The sequence below is a fragment of the Heliangelus exortis genome, chromosome 2 (genome assembly GCF_036169615.1).
Source record: "Heliangelus exortis chromosome 2, bHelExo1.hap1, whole genome shotgun sequence".
NCBI lineage: Eukaryota > Metazoa > Chordata > Aves > Apodiformes > Trochilidae > Heliangelus > Heliangelus exortis.
In genome coordinates, this window is record NC_092423.1 from 1,724,889 (window position 1) to 1,742,986 (window position 18,098).

At 44.0% G+C, this 18,098-nt stretch overlaps 1 protein-coding gene across 1 annotated transcript in view; it reads left to right on the plus strand.

Moving 5' to 3' along the window:
* The first annotated feature begins 609 nt into the window (after positions 1–609).
* MYL3 (myosin light chain 3) overlaps positions 610–18,098 on the plus strand; it is a 45,675-nt gene continuing 28,186 nt past the window's right edge. Inside the window, 1 exon segment of the mRNA XM_071734524.1 lies at positions 610–833. Within this exon segment, the coding sequence (XP_071590625.1) occupies positions 711–833 (123 nt within the window). The 5' untranslated portion in view covers positions 610–710.

The following is an 18,098-nucleotide window of genomic DNA, read 5'->3' on the forward strand; positions in this document are numbered from 1 at the left end:
TTAAAAGGAATTTAGCGTTCCAAGTCCCTAAAATGGTCTGGAAAATCTCAGCCATGAGGATGTCCTTAGACTCAGCCACATCCAGATCACAGCTGGAGATTTGGGTTTGTTTCCCTGCTTGTGAGATGCTTCTGCTCTAGGAAATATTGGTCCTTTGCACCTTCCCAGGAGAAGACCAGAACGTGAGCCAGAGCATGGGGTGAACCTCCCATAGAGAGAGTTCCAACCTCACGTCTGCATCTAAACCTCTGCTTGGATTTTAATGAAGTGGCACAACAAGAGCCAGGGCTCGAAAGAGAGGGCAAGTGAGCTGGGAAAACGTGTCAGGGTGGACAAAACCCCTGGATGGGGCTTGGATTGTAACCCAACCTTGGACACGAAGAGGCACTGACACGCACACCAAAAATGTTTGAGCCAGCGCCAGCCTCAGCCCTAAAACCCCCGAAGTCTCTTTCCATTGAAGTGCTAATTCGTGACAATGCTGCAGCCCCTGGCTCTAAAATAGCCCGGTAAATGTCTTCTCCTTTTTTAGCAGTGGCCCTATTGTGAGCTCTGGCATGTGACAGGTCTGAGGGTGACACAATGTGTGACTTGAAGGGACTGGACAGGGATAAAGACCTGTGGGAGCCGGGGATTTCTCCTGCAGCAGCCACCTCTTCCCTGTCTCTCTCCTTCTCTCTTTTCCTAAAGCAGCTCCCCAGAAACCCAAGATGGCACCAAAGAAGCCCGAACCTAAAAAGGCAGAACCTAAGAAGGAAGAACCCAAGGCAGCTCCTAAACCAGCAGAAGCAGAGCCCCCAAAAGAAGCTGAATTTAACCCAGCTTCTGTCAAAGTAGGTATCTTTGGAGTTGGCATGGATGGAAGCAGGGTGATGGGGCTTGGGGTGGTGGTGGTTTTGGTGGGGAGGCATCCAAGGTGATGTTCTCCAAAAGTGAGTCTTAGTTTTGGATAGAAAGTGAGTAAGAAAAGCAGTTGTCGCAGGGAGGATGAGAAGGGGAGCAAATCCCTGAGGGATCTGCTGAGCAGAGAAGTTAAAGGTGGAGTCACCATACCAGGAGGTATTTAAAAACCATGTAGATGAGGCATTTTAGGACGTTCTCTAGTGGGATGGTGATATATCATCTTTTTTTTCATTTTTTTGTTGAGGGTTGATGGTTGGACTTGGTGATCCTAAGGGTCTTTTCCAACCATGCCCATTCTGTGATTCCATAAAAACTGAATTGTTTTTTATCCAAGGATGCTCAGATGTTTTTTGCCTTATTTCCAAAGTAGTGAATCCTATTGCATGCAAATTTCACTGACCCCAGGGGGAAACTTTCTGCAGGCAACGTTGCAGACAGATGCCAGGAAGGTTTGGCTGTACCCAGGGCTAAACTTTTTTTTTTTGTAGGGTTGGAGTGGACTTGATGGGTTGATGTCATTTCTCTTTACCTGCAAAGCATTGCTTTGGTAGACACCTCCTGTGGTTTCCCAGAAAAACCCAACAAAGGAATTGTGGGGTTTTGTGAGTGTTTTGGGAGGCAAAGAGGAACTTGGGCTAAAATCCAGATTTCCTGAAGGACCTGCTGCTTTCCCAAGGATTCCTCCCAAGGACATGAGCCTCACCCCCTCCTCCTTCACCTTCAGAGCAGTTTCTGGAGGGTTTGCTGAACCTTTCTCAAGTGCCTAAGGACAAGATCAGGTTTCCAAAGCCATTTTAGGAACAGGTTTTTGAGAGAATTTGGGGTTGCCACTCTAATCCTGAGCTGCCTGACTGTCTTCAGGTCACTCTTGCTGTGAACAACCCCGTTGATGGGAGATAAAAAAAGGTTTAGAAAACACTCAAGATTTGAAAGCTCTGAAGTAGGTAATTCCAATGAAACACCACTAAAGATCTGTTTCCCCTTTGAAACTTTTTTTTTTTTTTTTTCCCCCAGGGGAACTGACCCTTCAGCAGACATCTGAGAGTGATGCTTTTAGTTCAAATGAATTTCTCTCAGGCAATGATAAGGAAATTTTATTTTCTTATGAAAATGACTGTAAAAAGGATTACCAAAGAGTGACCACTTGAGTCCAAAAAATGCAATCAGCAAATAAAGTTCTAAAAATGACCCATGTCAGGTACCACTCCAGGCATCTTTAGGAAGAGCGTTGCATGTTGTTTGCTCAGTAAATGCCACATGGCAGAGAGAGGTTGTGAGACACCCCAGGACTTTTTTGCAAGGAGTTGTCCTTTAGAACTTGTCCTTTGGGGGTGAAAAAGAGAAGTTTTGCTATCTCACAGGTTCCTTTTTCACGGGGCTTTGGGACAGGCAATGAGTGGGTGTGGAATCGGTGTTATTTTGCTGATCAGGTGAAAGCAGCCAGTTTCTTTCCTGGTTTTTCTAGGAAAGCTGGCAAAGAGGGGAGTCCTGGTCATCACCTGTGCTTGTGGTGAGGCAGAGGATGTAAGACAAGGCCAGAGAATTCCACAGAAATAAACAAACAGAGCTCCACTGTCAACCATAGCACCAGCCCCTCCGAGCTGTGACAAGGGATGAGCATCCCTGAGACCTTCCCATTAGCTAAAAAAGTCAAATTTTCCCCCTGAGCAGGACACAGAAACGATGTGAGAAAGGGAATAAGTTCCTTTGTCTTTTTTAGGTGCCTCCTGAGCACTTCTCATGAGTAGTTTGTAAATCCTGGGCTGCTGGAACCCTGGGTTTCTGAGCAAGGTTCCACCATGACCTTGGGCAAGTGGTAGGGGATGGGGTGGGATGGGATGGGATGGAGTGGGATGGGATGGAGTGGGATGGGATGGGATGGGATGGGGCTCCCTGCCAACATCTCTGTACTTCACATTCCTGCTCTGTAAAAGGAGGAGGGGGTCACTGCAAAAACTTCTCTCAGAGGTCACAGAGACCACAGCACTGTGGGGTTACTCAGCTGGGATAGGATGACATTGTGGGATGAAGGGCAGCTGAATCCAGAGGAGTTGTAATGAATAAAACCCAAAACTATCCCAATAAACCCAAATCCCAAACTGATAGTACTCAAAACTAGATGTGCATCCTGGCACTCATCATGGTTTTGTAATCATCAAGTATGTTTTCATCCCAAAAGGATTTCAAGCCAATCCATTTTTTATTATATATATATATTTTTTAATCTTATTCACTCTGCAGGTTTATTCATGCAAATTCTTATTTTTCCCTCCAGCACAATTTGCAGTTATGGACTTTTGCCCCATTTTTGTTTGGTTTTTGTTTTTTGGTTTTTTTTTAAAGTGCTAAAAATTATGTACTGAGTTCTTGAAAAAACAGGTAAATCCAGTACTCCTGAGATAACATCTCTTCATCTTTGCAAAGAATATTCCATTATCTACCAGGTACAAAACTGAACTAAGGAAAGCATTGGTAGGTGCATGGTTTGGTTCTGGGGTGATTTTTTTTTTTTTCCCCCAAAACTCAGAGCAAAGGGAGATGTTATCCTCTAGAGAGGTTTTTCCTGGAATGTTTCAATTAAGTTGTCATCAAAAATGCTTTTGTTAAAAATTGAAGTTACTTGTGCACAAGGGCCAGGTCTGGTATTTCTACTGCTTCCTGTTTTACAAACCTAACCCTGATGGAGTTCAGGCCATCTGGTATAGATCAGGGCACCTCCCTAGATCATTGTACAACACATGAAAAAAACACATTAATGACTTTTTAAATTCTCCAAGCATCTCATTTCTTCAGTTCAGGGTGAGACTCGTTCTTGTTTTCACTCAGAATATAATTTATGGTTAAAAAAAAGGGAGGAAAACAGAGTTGTATCAAAACAAAATGTTAAAAAATCATCAAAATGCATCTTGTGATGGGAATGTCTCAAATTCCCAGTATTTATTCTCAGACCTTGTTGCACAATTTTGTATTTGGAATTTTTTTGCCTTTTTAAATTTTTTTTTTTTAGGCACAAAAAAAGTCACAAAACTGAAATATTTCTGTGGTAGAAGAAAATGCTTCTTGTTTCAATTTCCCTGACTGTTCCAGCCTGCTGTCAGAGTAATGGTCAAAGAGCCTTATTTTGCACTCCAGAATCACATCAGATTTTCTCCTTGGTTTTCTCTTACAAGTTCAAGGTCTTGGTGTGTACTGGGTTGGGATGTCAGGTAGAGTGGCCTAAATGTGAGATACAACCCCTTAAGTAAATGCAGTTATTCTAAAGGTTTGACATTCTCATAGGATTTGATTAAATACTTAGAAAATTTTAAAGTAGACTGAGTTGTTGCAACTCAAAAAATGTTGTTTGCAACTCAAAAAAAAAAAAAAAAAAAAAAAAAAAAAATTTGTGTTTGGGTTTTTTTGGTTGGTTGGTTTGTTTGGGGTTTGTTTTGGTTTTGGGTTTTTTTTTCTGTTTGTTTGTTTCTTTGCTTTTCTGTAAGAGTTCGACTGAGTCCATGAAGAAATTATTTTTCTTTTTAAGAAAAATATAGAATGTAGTTCTTTTTAAGAAAAATGGTGAATGGCCCCTGAGCCTCTTTGGGAAACAAATTGTCCCAAAGAGATTGTGTCTCGAAGCCACATGAAACCTGAAAATCCCTGCAGGCTTCTGAGTATCCACAGTGAACAAAAAAGAAATCAAATAATAAAAATAAATCAATAAATCTTCTTCACCTTTTTCCATGAGAAAATATTTAAGAGCATCCAAGGTGGGAGCAGCCATGGGGGAAACTCACAGGCACCGTGCAGCACCAGAAAGGGGAGATTTTGGAGGATTTCTCTGCTCATCTCCAAAGCTTGATGTGAGGACAGGGTCACGGGCTTGGAGATGGGGAGGGGGGGGACCACATGAGCCTCAGATGCAGCAAGAAGTGGAGCTAAGCAGAGGTCAGGACATCTTTTGGGGCAGATGGGATGGTTTTCAAAGAGAGAAATCCAATTTCAACCACAAGTGCCTTGCCAGGTGGGATTATCAGAGCAGTTTTGGGTGCCTTGCTGAAGAATTTATACTGGGCTGAAGTGACTGAAATGGTTTTTTTCCCAGGAAGTTTGGACGTGGAAGAAATATAGATGGGTTGAGAGTGGATGTAGCAGTGAGAAGGGCTTAGGGCAATGGAAAAGGAGGAGTTGTTTTGTGGATAAAAATGAGTTTCTTTTTAGGGTGGATGTGCTGCATGATGTGCATGCAAGAAATAAATGTTCTGTTTAAAGGTATTAAGGGAAATCAGTTTCTGAGGGTGATGGATGTGTGTACAAGAGAGGGTGAAGCAGAAGGTGGCACCTTTGTGCCCTTGTGTGCGTGGCAGAAATTTTGCAGTCACATTTTTGGGGAGTTTGCACGTGCAATCAGTCACCACGGGGGATGTGCTCTGCTTTTGGGGAGTTTTGTGGCTGTGTGAGGGGTTTGGGATGTGCCTCTTACCCAGGGAGATGACTTGAGCTACGTAGAATCATTGAATCATCAGATCACGGTGGTTGGAAAGGACCTTCAGGATCACAGAGTCCAACCATCAGTCCTACACCACCCTCACCACTAAAACATCTCCCAAAGAGCCACATCCACATCCCTGACTTCAGTGAGATGAGGGGAGGGAGTGTTTGTGTGGAGGGGTGGAAGGTTTTGCAGGGAAAAAGGCTTTTCTGTGGGTAAGAAAGGTGAGGTTTGTCCCACCTGGGAGAGACTTTGAGTGTGCAAATGAAATTCTTTTTTTTTTTTTTATCTGGACGTGGAAAGGAATCTTGTAGCTGGTTGGTGATGGGAGTGTGAAGTCCCTTGAAAGGTCCCTTTTAAGGTAGATCTGTGGAAAACCTGAGGGTTACATGGGCAAGAGGGGGACTTCTCTTGCCAGAAAAAGAGCCATTTTCTGGGCTAAGGTTGGGACATCCCAGCATGGGGCTGATTTGAAGCTCAGCAGCTTGAACAACCCCTTCCCTCTGGTGCAGAGACAACATGGGTATGAAAGGTGAGATCTTGTCCCACCTGGGAGAGATTTTGAGTGTGCAAATGAAATTCTTTTTTTTTTTTTAATCTGGATGTGGAAGGGAATCTTGTAGCTGGTTGGTGATGGGAGTGTAAAGTCCCTTGAAAGGTCCCTTTTAAGGTAGATCTGTGGAAAACCTGAGGGTTACATGGGCAAGAGTGGGACTCCTCTTGCCAGAAAAAGCCATTTTCTGGGCTAAGGTTGGGACATCCCAGCATGGGGTTGATTTGAAGCTCAGGATGTTGAAAAAACCCTTCCCTCTGGTGCAGAGACAACAGAAGGAGGTGTCTTCAAAGCTTTCACCAATGTCTTTCACCCCAGCCTTACACCAGGAATCCACAACCAGGTGGTAGATGGGTGGTGGAACATCCATCCAGGACAAAGCAGCATTCAGTGGAGGGACAATTTCTTTGAGTCTTTGAGTACATGATGTCCTAGGACCAAAGCCATCCAACTAAGAGCTTGTCTGATGCCAAGAAAGCCTTTCTGGGTATCCCATGCAGAGTCCACATCTCATATCCAGCTTGCAAGAAGAAATCATGTTTCAGGAAGATGGGAGAGAAAGGGAGAGGTCTTTGCCTATTTGGAACCTGTTAGGATGTTAAATCAGATTGAAAGGTTGGCCAAGACTTCCTTAAGAGTGTCATGAGATGCCTCTTTACATGGATATGTCTGAGCTTCCCAAATCAGGCATCTAACCAGCTGAGCATGGCCACCAGAACATGTTCAGCTTCCCAACACCCACTCCTCTTCCTGCCTCCCATCTATTTTTTTCCCTGGGTTTCCTTTCTTCCAGGTGCTACACGTTTCCATTGTCACCCCCATTGTTATTCTTGGCTTAGGATGCACCTCAGTAGAAATATTTTTGGAGAGCAATTTCCCTCCTGTGCTCACATATTTGAAAGTTTCTGAAGTGGGCAGACACCTGCCAGGCTAAACCAAGCCCATGCTTGGGCCTCTTGCTCTCTCAGTGGTTTCTTCCTGAGCCTTTCAAGCAGGGAAGAAATTTGAGTCGTGGAGTCTTGAAGAGGCCCCAGGCAAAAATGAGGGGAAGTTTAGGAAAGGCAAGAGACACACTACAGCAAGGCAGTAGGAAATGTTTCCTTTCTAGTTTTATAGGATTTGCTTCTGACTCACACTTCTTGCCATGGACCAGTGCTCTGGCAAGGGGTGAGAAATTCTCCAAATTTATGGTGATTTATGTTGAGTTTAAGCTGCTACCTCTTAGGTAGGTGCTCAAAATCTGTAGAGGTCTGGGAGGAAATCTTCAGGGGCACTTGATGGGAGGCAATGGTTTGAAATTAGAGAAGAGCAGATTTAGGTTGGATGTGAGGAAAAAGTTGTTTATCATGAGGGCAGTAGATGAATGGCCCAGGCTGCCCAGGGAGGGGGTTGAGGCCTCATCCCTGGAGATGTTCAAGGTGAGGCTTGAGGAGGCTCTGAGCACCCTGAGCTGGGTGAGGGTGTCCCTGATACTGCAGGGCTGGGACTGGGGGACCTTGGGAGGTCCCTTCCAACCCAAATCTTTCCATGATTCTGTGATAGAGACAATTCCCTTTCCAGCATAATAATGGTACAAACTTCTGTACCCTCAGAGGAAGATTTCAGATGTCACACATATTAAATACCAGATATTTTCCTTAGATCGGGATGAATAAATCTGAAAATGGGAAAAAGTCCAAGCTGGCTTTTAGGAAAGGAACCTAGATATCTATCTTAGAGGAGATGTCTATTTTAGCCAGTTAGAGTGGAGAAAAAGGAGCTCCATCCTGAAACCTTTGGCTGCACAAGTCCAAGTTGCTATCTCAAGCCTGGGGAATCAAGCAAAGAGTGAGTGGAGACTTACATTACATTATTAAAAATATTCCACAAGTTATTAACAGGTGACCCCCTTCCCTCTTGCACTAGAAAGATATTGAACCAAAGAGCCTTCAGATCCTTGGGATGGGCATAGGAGAAGAAGTAGAAAAGAATAAGAGAAATTCCATTCAAACCACAGATAACCAGAGTCCTCTGTCCTGGTCATCTGACCTAAAATGAAAATATGAGGATGAGTGAAGAAGGGCAAAGGCTCCTGTTGGATTTGCAGGTCACTAAGTGTGGCAAGCACTGGTTTTACAGAGCTTCAGGCTGTTCAGTCTTCTAATCTGGCATCTTACCTGTGGATTTTGACTCTCATGAGCTCTACTGAGCCTCAAGACTTTGGCTAGGGAAATACATTTTGGGCCCAATCAGAAAGAAACGATAAGAAAAAAAAAAGTGGGGTTCCCATGCTGGATTTCAGGCATCTACAAGTTGGGTATTCAAGGCCAAGCTTGTTACTTCAAGCTCCCATTAGAGCTGCTTAAGAGAAACAGGCACTTTCACAAATTCATTTATTTTTACCCAAAGATCAGCACCTAAAGTAGACTGAATAAAGCAGTGGCAGAGAAGAGGGTCCCTGAAGTACAGTCACACTCAAGCCATGACCTCTGTTCAGTAGAGAGACCTGGCAGCTCATTTTTTTGCCCCAGTATATGAGAACTGAAAATATTTGGTGTTCACTGCCAGAACTTGACTGTGCCTGGGTGCAAACCACTAAAATGATTTGGGGTTTTTTTGGTGCTGTGTAACTCCACTGGTTCAGACTTCCACCAGTCTGGTGACTTCTTCACATTATAGACACTGGCTGCTGAATGTGAGGAGTTCTTCCTGAGGTTCTGTGATGCTCCAAAATCCTGGCTCTGAGCTGACCATGGAGGTGAACAAAATCCCAAGATAATGAACCTGTGAAATATCCAACACATCTGAAAGAAAATCCTCCTTATTTGGCATCCAGAAGAAGCTGCAAGGCATCCAAATTCAGCAGCCTGTGAAAGGCTTTTTCCTAGGAAAAACCTAGTTTCAGGTCATGGTGGGCAGCAACTGGTTTGAGTGGGAGCTGGAATAGGATCATCTTCATCAGGACAGCTGGAAGATGCTGCCAGGGCTGTCAACATAATCCCTGTTCCCTCTCCAAAGCCTCCTGGCCTGTCAGGGGCTTATGTGTGCAGCTCCTAAAGGTATTTTTGGAGGAATTTGTGGCTGAGACTTTTCACCTCACACATAAAAATCAGGGGATGGTCAAGCTCACAATTTCCCATTACCAATTTTTTTCAGTACTTCTGGATGGACCCCAGAGCTGAGGACAGATCAAAAGCCATGCTGGCTTCTAAAGGCAGTTCTGCTCTTTTTCTTTATTTATCCCACTCTCTATCAATCTGGAAGCTGAGGATGTTCCCAGCCAGGCTGGACTTTCTGGAATAGCTTTTCATAGTGGAGAGAGCACCTTTCTCCCTCCTGTCTTTCCCTTTGGAGCAGCTGGCCCTGGGATGACAGGAATTTGGCAGAAAGGAATCAGTGCCTGCAAGTGTAAAGGATATTTTAGTGTTAGGAAAGAACAGTAGCTTTGACCCAGTGAGAGAATAGAATCATTTTAGGGGGAAAAGACCTTTGGGTTCATCAAATCCAACAGCATTGCCAAGGCCACCAATAAATGATGTCACTCAGCACCATGGATCTGAAACCCCTCCAGGGATGATGGGGACTCCAGCCCTGCCCTGGGCAGCCTGGGCCAGGCCCTGACAACCCTTTCCAGGGAGAAATTCTTCCCCAGCTCCAACCTAAACCTCCCCTGGCACCACTTGAGTTGTGCCCAAAGTTCCTCTTGTCCCATCCCTTGTTCCTTGGGAGCAGAGCCCGACCCCCCCTGGCTCCAACCTCCTCTCAGGGGGTTGCAGAGAGCCAGAAGGTCTCCCCTCAGCCCCTTAGAGGTCTTTTTCCAACTGTGACACTTCTGTGGTTCTGTGAACAGTTGAGGCTTCCATCTTTGGGGCTATAGGAAGGAAAAGGAAGCAAAGACTTAGGAATTCTGTTTCCACACTAATCCAGGGTTTTCCACAAATGCTGCAGGAAATACATCAAATCTCTAAGCTGCAGAAGACCTCTGAGCAGGGATGTATGGAAAACCAGCTAACAACGTGCAATATGATGGGATCTTTTAAAGTCCTATCTTCAGAAAAAATAGATGAAAAAGGACATTTTCCTTTAGCTCCACTTGCACCTCCAGACTCTAAGGCCTCACCCACACTGAAGAAAGTATTTGCCAAAGCTGTGGCATTTGGCAACAGTGGCATTTTTATCTCCTTATAACTCCACTTCTCTGGGCAGCCTATTCCAGTGCCTGACAAATCTGTCAGTGTATTATTTTTTCCTCATATCCAACCTAAACCTCCCCTGGCACAACTTCAGTTGTGCCCAAAGTTCCTCTTGTCCCATCCCTTGTTCCTTGGGAGCAGAGCCCGACCCCCCCTGGCTCCAACCTCCTCTCAGGGGGTTGCAGAGAGCCAGAAGGTCTCCCCTCAGCCTCCTCTGCTCCAGGATCAACACCCCCAGCTCCCTCAGCTGCTCCTCACAACTTCTCCAGACCCTTCTCCATCTTCTCCAGCCCCTCCTTCATGCTCTCCAGACCTTCTCCTTGTGCTCCAGACCCTTCCCCACCTCCATTCCCTTCTCTGGAAATGCTCCAGAATGGTTTCATCAGGAGAGGGGGTGTGGGATAATTCCAGTCCCTGTGGCTGTAGCATCCCCCCAAAATGATGATGATGCCCCAGGAGGTGCAGGCTGGGATGCAGAATGGCAAAGAAAGAGGAAGATGTGGAGCAAGCACACAATAAAACAGAGCAAAAAGGTTTCTCTGTGCTATATTCCACTCCTTCTTAGGGCCAAAACCAAATAATTCAGGAAACGGAACGAGCTTTCCAGATAAATTTTCTGGGCCAGTGAAATTCTGGCTATCTTTGTAAATCTCTCTTGTCCAAGGACTTGAGTAACATTCCTCACAAAAATACTTTTTGGGGAGACCTGAAAAGGTTAATTTGGTTGTACCAAAGTTTTTTTATCAAAACACATTATGCAGAGCACTTTCCAAAAGAAAAATCTGAAAAGGATAAAGAAAATTACCAGTTTCAGCTTTTCTAATTAACTCCCTATTTAGTTTTTTTTTTTTTTGATTGAAAGCAGCTATTAATTTTGGAGGGTTCTTTATATAAAAAAGATACCCAGAAATATTTAATGATTAAAATTCAGTTTGGGCAAAAGAGAACATTTTGACCTCTCTGGAGCAATTTTTCTCCCTCATTTCCATTTAAAACTGTCATCGAGTAGAACACAATACACAAATCTATTTTCATTCTTAATCAAAATTACTTTTTTTTTTTTTCTCTGAAAATTTGGATATTGCTCAGTGGCACCCTAAAATACATAGCAGTAAGATTTTTTTATTTTTTTATTTTTTTTTTAATAAATTTTCTGGGCAGTTTCCTTTCTCTAATCTTTGTTGTGCAGCTGCCAAAAAATCACTTTTCTGCAAGGTCTGTGTCACATGGACATAAAAAAATCAAATCAGCTTGGTCTGAGGGATGTAGAGATGAAAATCTGACCAGTCCGTATGGTCTTTTTTTATTATTATTATTTTTTATTTTTAATTTTAAATGGCTCAGAGTTGCAGCAATATTGAACCCTCAGACCCTGGGACATTTAAAGCAAAACTTGATGCAGTTTTTTGAGTTTCTGTCTGGATCACTGCAAACCAGGAGTGCAGTGGGAATTTCTGAACGTGACTTTTCTCAGTCTCTCATGGAAAGAAGATGATTTCTTTAGAGGGCCTTAAAAGCCATCAATTTTGTTTCCCTGATATAAAAAAAAAAAGGCTGTGGCAGTGGGTAAACCCCACCCAAGGGGAGCTCAGCTTATCTGACTCATCTGAAAAACACCAAAATAAGATTTTTTTTCGTTTTTTTTTTTAACTCCTTCTACATTTCCCTTTCTACCCCTGCATTTTTCACATCTTTATCTGTCCTCCCTGATATTTACACACCCCTCATCTCTCTGCAGCACTTCCCAGCCTTCTTTTCACTTCTTCTGGAAGGCTGGAAATTGTGCCAATTGTGCCAAGACTTGTGCAAAAGCAAAGAGTTGGTTCAAAAGGGTTTGCACAGCTCTCAGCAGGGTGATTTCAATCCAGTTATTATTTCCCCAGCTCTTTTTCCCCTTTCACTCATCACCTCTGACAAACCAGGACACAAGAAATTGTTCATTTCTCCTTCGCCCCCCAGTGAGCTTTGCAGCTTTGGGGGAAAAAAAAAAAAGGGGGGGGGATGAGAGAATAACAAATAAGCCCTGAGCTGACACTTTCTGGGGTTTTCAAGTGGTTCCCCAGCAGGTCCTGACCTAGCAAGTCCTTCCAGCAATCCATTCAACCCCAGAAACTTCTCTGCTGTCATCTCAGCCCAGGTCTTTGTCTGTTTCTCCAGCACATGGTGTGGATGTGGCCCCTGTAGGTTTGTTGGGATGTAGCTGTGTGCAGGGGAGGTGTTCTTTGATTTATAAGAGAAATATAAGGGAAATATAAGAGAATTATAAGGGAAATCAGCAAATAATCAGCGTGGAGATCTCCTGCTATGAGGTTGTGGACTGGAGGTGGAAAGCAAGTGAGAGCTGCTCAGTCCCAGCCTTCACCATCGTCCCTGCAGCTGGTGCCTCCCAGCTTTGCTTTTTCCTTTTCCTCCCTCCAATCTGCCCCTTGATGAGCTGGGAGTTATTAAAAGCACACTTTGGATATGGAGCAGAGCTGTAATAAGATCTGCATTGCTCACATAGCTGCTAAACCTCAGTCAATATGGTTTTAATTGCCATTTGTGTAATGTGCAATAACTATTAAATTTAAATTAAATGCACAGCCTGCAGAAGGCCCTGGCCAAAGTGCTAACTTCTCCTGACTTGCTGGAAAGCTGGACTGCAGAGGCAGGGTATTTATTCCTCTTATAGACCTGTGAAATATTCATTTGGAGAAGGGGAAAAAAATGTTGAAAGCAGCCATAGGAGGGTTGGGGGTGGAGAGGAACAGTGGCTTTTAATAGAAACAGAAGGGTTGGGTTTCCCCTGACTTGGGTAAAGATGTTGATGTTCAAGCAGAGGTGCCTGGCTGCACTTTTCCCTGGGCTGACAGGATGGGAAAAGGTGTTTGTGGGACTCCCCCCTGGGGAACAGAGCCACACAAGGTCTTGAGTGGGATGGGGATGTGATTCCAAGCCAGGTGATGCTGTGCTGCTTTTCCTTCCTGTCCTCCACCCCATCCCTTCCCAGGGGCAGGCTGGCTACCAGAAATCCTTGCCATGCTGGCCCAGGACAATGAATCTCCACACGAAATGCATTTCCAAGTGAAAGATTTCTTCAGCTTGGCTGTGACCCCAGGAGCAGTCACCTTGAGTGATGGTTTCTCTCTGCACGTTCATACTCCAGCAGCAAAATGGGGATGGTGGTAATTATAGCTCTGAGATGGGCTTGCACAAAGGGTTTGGATGTGTTAGAGAAGTGGAGCTGACATAAATCCCTCAAACCAGTTCCTCTGGGGAAAGGCAGAGTGTATCCACAATTGATTTTCAGGCAGAGACTTGTGGTGGGTACCTGCTCTGGACTGGCCAAAAGTGGGGTAAAAAAGTTCTGCACCAAGACCAGGGATTGGGAAGAGCTCCTGCTGCCTCTCCGTGGGTACAGGATCTGGGACTTTGGGTCTGAAACCATCCCAGCCACCCCTAAAGCTGTGCTGGCCCTGAGTAGTCTCAAACTAGAAAAGTTTCTGATGTCAGGCTAGTAGTGAGCTCCTCCACCTTCTTTCCTCCCCCTGCCCAAGGACTGATCTCTTTGTTTAGACTTTCCTGTAAGGTTTCCAAGTGGCAAAAGAGTTGGTTAAACCCCAAATATTATTAAAAGCAGCAGCACCAAAGCATATTTCCTAACAGTATTTCATATATATATATATATATGTAAGTATAAAATTATTATGTGCTGGCCAGCCTCGAGATGTCGAAAGAAATATGGGGAAGAAAATGGATTTAATAGTAGTAGAGGGGCAATGCCAATGTAATCTCTAGGATTTTTGGGTTATTTCCCTTCCTAAGCAAATTTCCTTCTGGAATTTAATCTCTTGTCTCTTTGTACACGTGCCTCTTCCATGGCATCATTCCCTCCCTTGTCCTGTCTGCCCTCTGAATCCCCAGGAGAGCAGAGAGGCAGAGAGGGACTCACCTAAATTTAACCTGAAACCATTGAGCTATACTCAGGGTATGCAGTCAGCTTCCAGCCCAGCTCTTTGATGGGAGAGCTGCTTCCCAGAATTCCAGCCCCAGCCAGGGAGCTGCCACCAGTAACAGGGATTAAAAGAGCTTTAGAAGATTTTGCTCCTGAATCCTGTCCACGTCATGGGTGGATTCCCAGCAGGAGGACCAGCAAAGCCCCCTCCAGTCACACATACACCCCCTGATCTATCCCAGCTGAATATTTCCATCTTGCTTTTCCAAAGACCTGTGCTCTAGATCCAAAAGGTTGATCCTGGCCTCTAGGTTTAAAAGGATCAGTGCAGATTTCCACTTGTCCCTCACAAACCATCATCTCTCACTTCTGGTTGCTCTGGCTGCCTTGGGGATTAATTTTGTGTGTGGATGGTTATCAGTGTGAGTTGTTTAAATAGATTAGGAAGAAATTCTTTGCTCTGAGGATTGTGAGACTTTGGCCCAGGTTTTCCAGAGAAGCTGTGGCTGTCCCATCCTTGGAAGTGTCCAACTCCAGGTTGGAGAAACCTGGGCTTTGGGAGGTGTCACTGCCCATGGCAGGGGGTTGGAACTGGATGAGCTTTAAGGTCCCTTCCAGCACAACCCATTCCATAATTTTATGATGTAAATATGATATAAATATCCATATGGATACAGGAAAACACCTTCTCTATGGAAAGAAATGTAAGTGTGCATTTTATGTCTATTCATAGATACTCATGAATCAATGCACACCTCTAGACAGAGATTTACATATTTGCATATTTACACCCATGCTAACTCCTAAAAATTTCTTCTTTTTGACTTTCCATGAATTTTTTTCAGTGCTTCATGCATGTTTAACCCCACTCTGTACCCATCCAAGGTGTCTGGAGGGGCAACTTGGAAACCAGTGCCCCTTCCTCCATCCCTTCGACACAATCTGAATCTCAGAACCCATCCTGCTGGGATCACTCTGGGGAAGAAGGTGTCCAGAGTCCTCCCAGCCTCCAGCCTGCAAAAACTGCTCTGCTCTAGCAAACTTACTCATCTAAAGCCCAGAATAGAAATGGTGACAATCCATGGAGTGTGTTTTCTGGGAAGCAGTGGAACATCCCAGCCAGCGGGCAGAGGAGGCTGAAAAATCTCCTGTGAGAAGACTGGTCCTGTGAATGATCTTGGAAAAACAAACCAAAGTGGTTTGTAACCCACCCAGCCCTCTAAAAAAAAACCAAACCAAACCAAAAACCAACCAAAAAAAAAGAGAAACCCCCAAAAATTAAACAATCCCCCCCAAAAAGCCCCCCAAAACAACAAGAACAAAAAACCCCAAACCAACCAAAAAAAAAAAAAAAAAAAAAGAAACAAAAACCCAAAAGCAATCCCCTCTTAAAAAAAACCAAAAGAACCCCCCAGACAAAAGAAAAAAAAAAAAAAGCACAAACCAAAAAAGCAAAAGGGAGAAAGAAAATAAGGAAAGGCGTTGTTGTTGGTTAAGAGCAGCCTGATGAGAACTCCTGAGGGCTTGAAGGAAAAAAAAAAAAAAAGAAAGAAAAAAAAAAATGTTGGTAAGGAAAGTAGCTCAAACTTTTCAGTGCCTGTGGTTATTGCTGACTAGTAGGTAACACACAGCCTGGCAGGGTGTAAAAATGTTCTTTCTCTTTGATTCAATGGTTGCAAGAATGCCACAAACCCCCCCAAAATGCACTTCCCTCTGTCCAGAAATTAAATGTCAGTAAATATCATGCTGGTTGGTGACAGCACTTGATAAACAGTGACTGAAGTTGCCTCCAATACCCTTCCTATGAGGGCAGGAGCTGGATGAAGTGCTTGGGAAGGGGCAGTGGGGACTGAGGCTGCAGGATGTGCACAGACCTCGTGGGTCTTGGAGGAAAAATGTTTTTCAGAGTCACCTTGCAGACATTGAGACAAAACCACCACGGGTCAGAGCATTTGTTATCGTGATCAGGGTTTGGACATCGACACCGTTGTAAGAAGAGAGAAAACAACAAAAAAAAAATCAACCCCAAACCAAAACAAATCTCTGTAGCATCAGCTCTCCAATTGTGGTTGTAGGAAACTTCAGATTTGGCTCCTTTCTCCATAAATAAAGCTTTAAATCAAGCAAAGGACCCCAGCAGGGTGAGCTGAAAAGAAAAACTCGTGGTGGTGGCAGGGAGAGGAAAAGGGTTTCTCCTTCTTTCCGTTTTCCATCGGAATTTGAAATTTTGATAAAGGAGGAGGATTCAAAATTTCCATTCTTTTGAGCAACCTCCCAGCTGGGCTTCAGCTTTTCAGACTGGAGCTCCCTGGTGATCCTGAGGACGGGCAGGAACATCCAGTCCAGCTGTGGTTACACAGTGAGATCAGAGCACTCTGTTTTTCAGCTCACAATGAATAACGTCCTACTTCGGAAAATAAATTTATATTTCAAAAAAAAACCAAAACCCAACAACAACAACAAAATATCCAAACAACCAAAACCAACCCCCAGAGTACGAAGCATGGCAGATATTTGTTTGTGCTGGTAGATTTTCTACAGGGAAGTTTTGGCCCAGTTGAAGCTGGGGCTGGGTTACAGTAGGATTATTTTGGGAGTGTGACTCCTGCCAGCTTCAGGGAACAAAAGCAGAGCTGTCCCCTTTGCCAGCACCTTATCCCAGGGACTCTTTGGCACCTTAATCCTGTGGGTTTGTTTTTTTTTTTTTCTTCAAGACAAGTTTTAGGGCAAGAGGTGTGTTGTTTCAAAAGGATCCAACTACTATTTATTTTTTCAGGAGCTGCAAGCTCAGGAGGATGGGGGAGATTTGCTTAGGGCTGGAAGTTGGAATCATCCTAACCCTGGGATGGTGATCCCAGTCCTGGGCTTGGGGTGGTGATGGGTGTATTGTCAAAGATGGAGAAAAAGAACACCTTGTCAAAGATGGAGAAAAAGAACACCTTTGGGAGAGAGTGGACTTTGCATCACGTTGCATGATGTGGGGTTGTGTCAAGGTTGTGTCTGGGAAAACTTAGTTTTTTTTTTTTTTTTTTTTGTGGGCTGCAAAACCCTGTCAGAGTAGATCTTGGAGGAAGAAAAGCAAGGTAGATGGTTGGTGTTGCTGGTGGAGGCATTGTGTCAAGGTGGTTTTTTTCTCTGAGGAACCTCCCTGTGGACCCCCAAGAGCTTCGGCTTCCACATCCAAACCTGACTCCTTTATTTCCAGGGGTTTTTTGCTTTATCAGACACATTTCTCCTACCTCTTGCTCTGAGACCCATCAAACTCATGTCACTGAGGCCAACCAGATGCCTCATGTGGTCTCATTCCCTCCTGACAGGACTGGCATGGCAATCAGCAGCCTCAAAGAGTTACACAACTGTCGGATCTGAGAGAAAAATTAGCTCAGCAATGAGTGGTTGTTTTTAGGCTTGGTGGGGGAATTAAAATATTAGAAGAAAGCAGCTTGAGTTTTCAAGGAGGAGGTTTCAGTAACACACAAAAAACCCACAAAAATCCTCTTTTGGCAACTTGAAATGGGTTTGCTGAGCCCAAGAAGACTTGTTTTGGTAGGGTTTGGAGTGAGCTGATGTGGGGGAGTGGGATTCCTTAAGCCAATTTTACATGAAATATGCCATTTCAATCTAAAAAACTTGAATTAAAATAAAAAAAAAAAAAAAAGAGGAGGAGAAGCTGCCAGTATTTACAAGACAAAACATTTCAAATTGGAAATGAAGGACAGAGAAAAAGGTCTTTATGTCAAAATAAGAAGTGTAATAATAATAGTAATAATAATAATAATAATAATTATAACGCCTTTCCTTTTATGTCTTACTTTAAGCTGTTTACCAAATTAAACACAGAAGTGTTTCACTTTTCCTGGGCACTTTCCAGCAGAAAATATCCACCAAATATATTCTCTGGGGCCAAATTTGTCCTATTTGAGACCTTCCATCTTTAGAGGATCATCCCAAAGGGGCACAAGTGCAATGCTCCCCTGTAATCAGGGGCTGAATGATTGAGTCCCCCTGGCTCCATCCATGGAGACTGAGACATAGGAATTCTTCCTTCTTCACACCCACTTGCCAGGA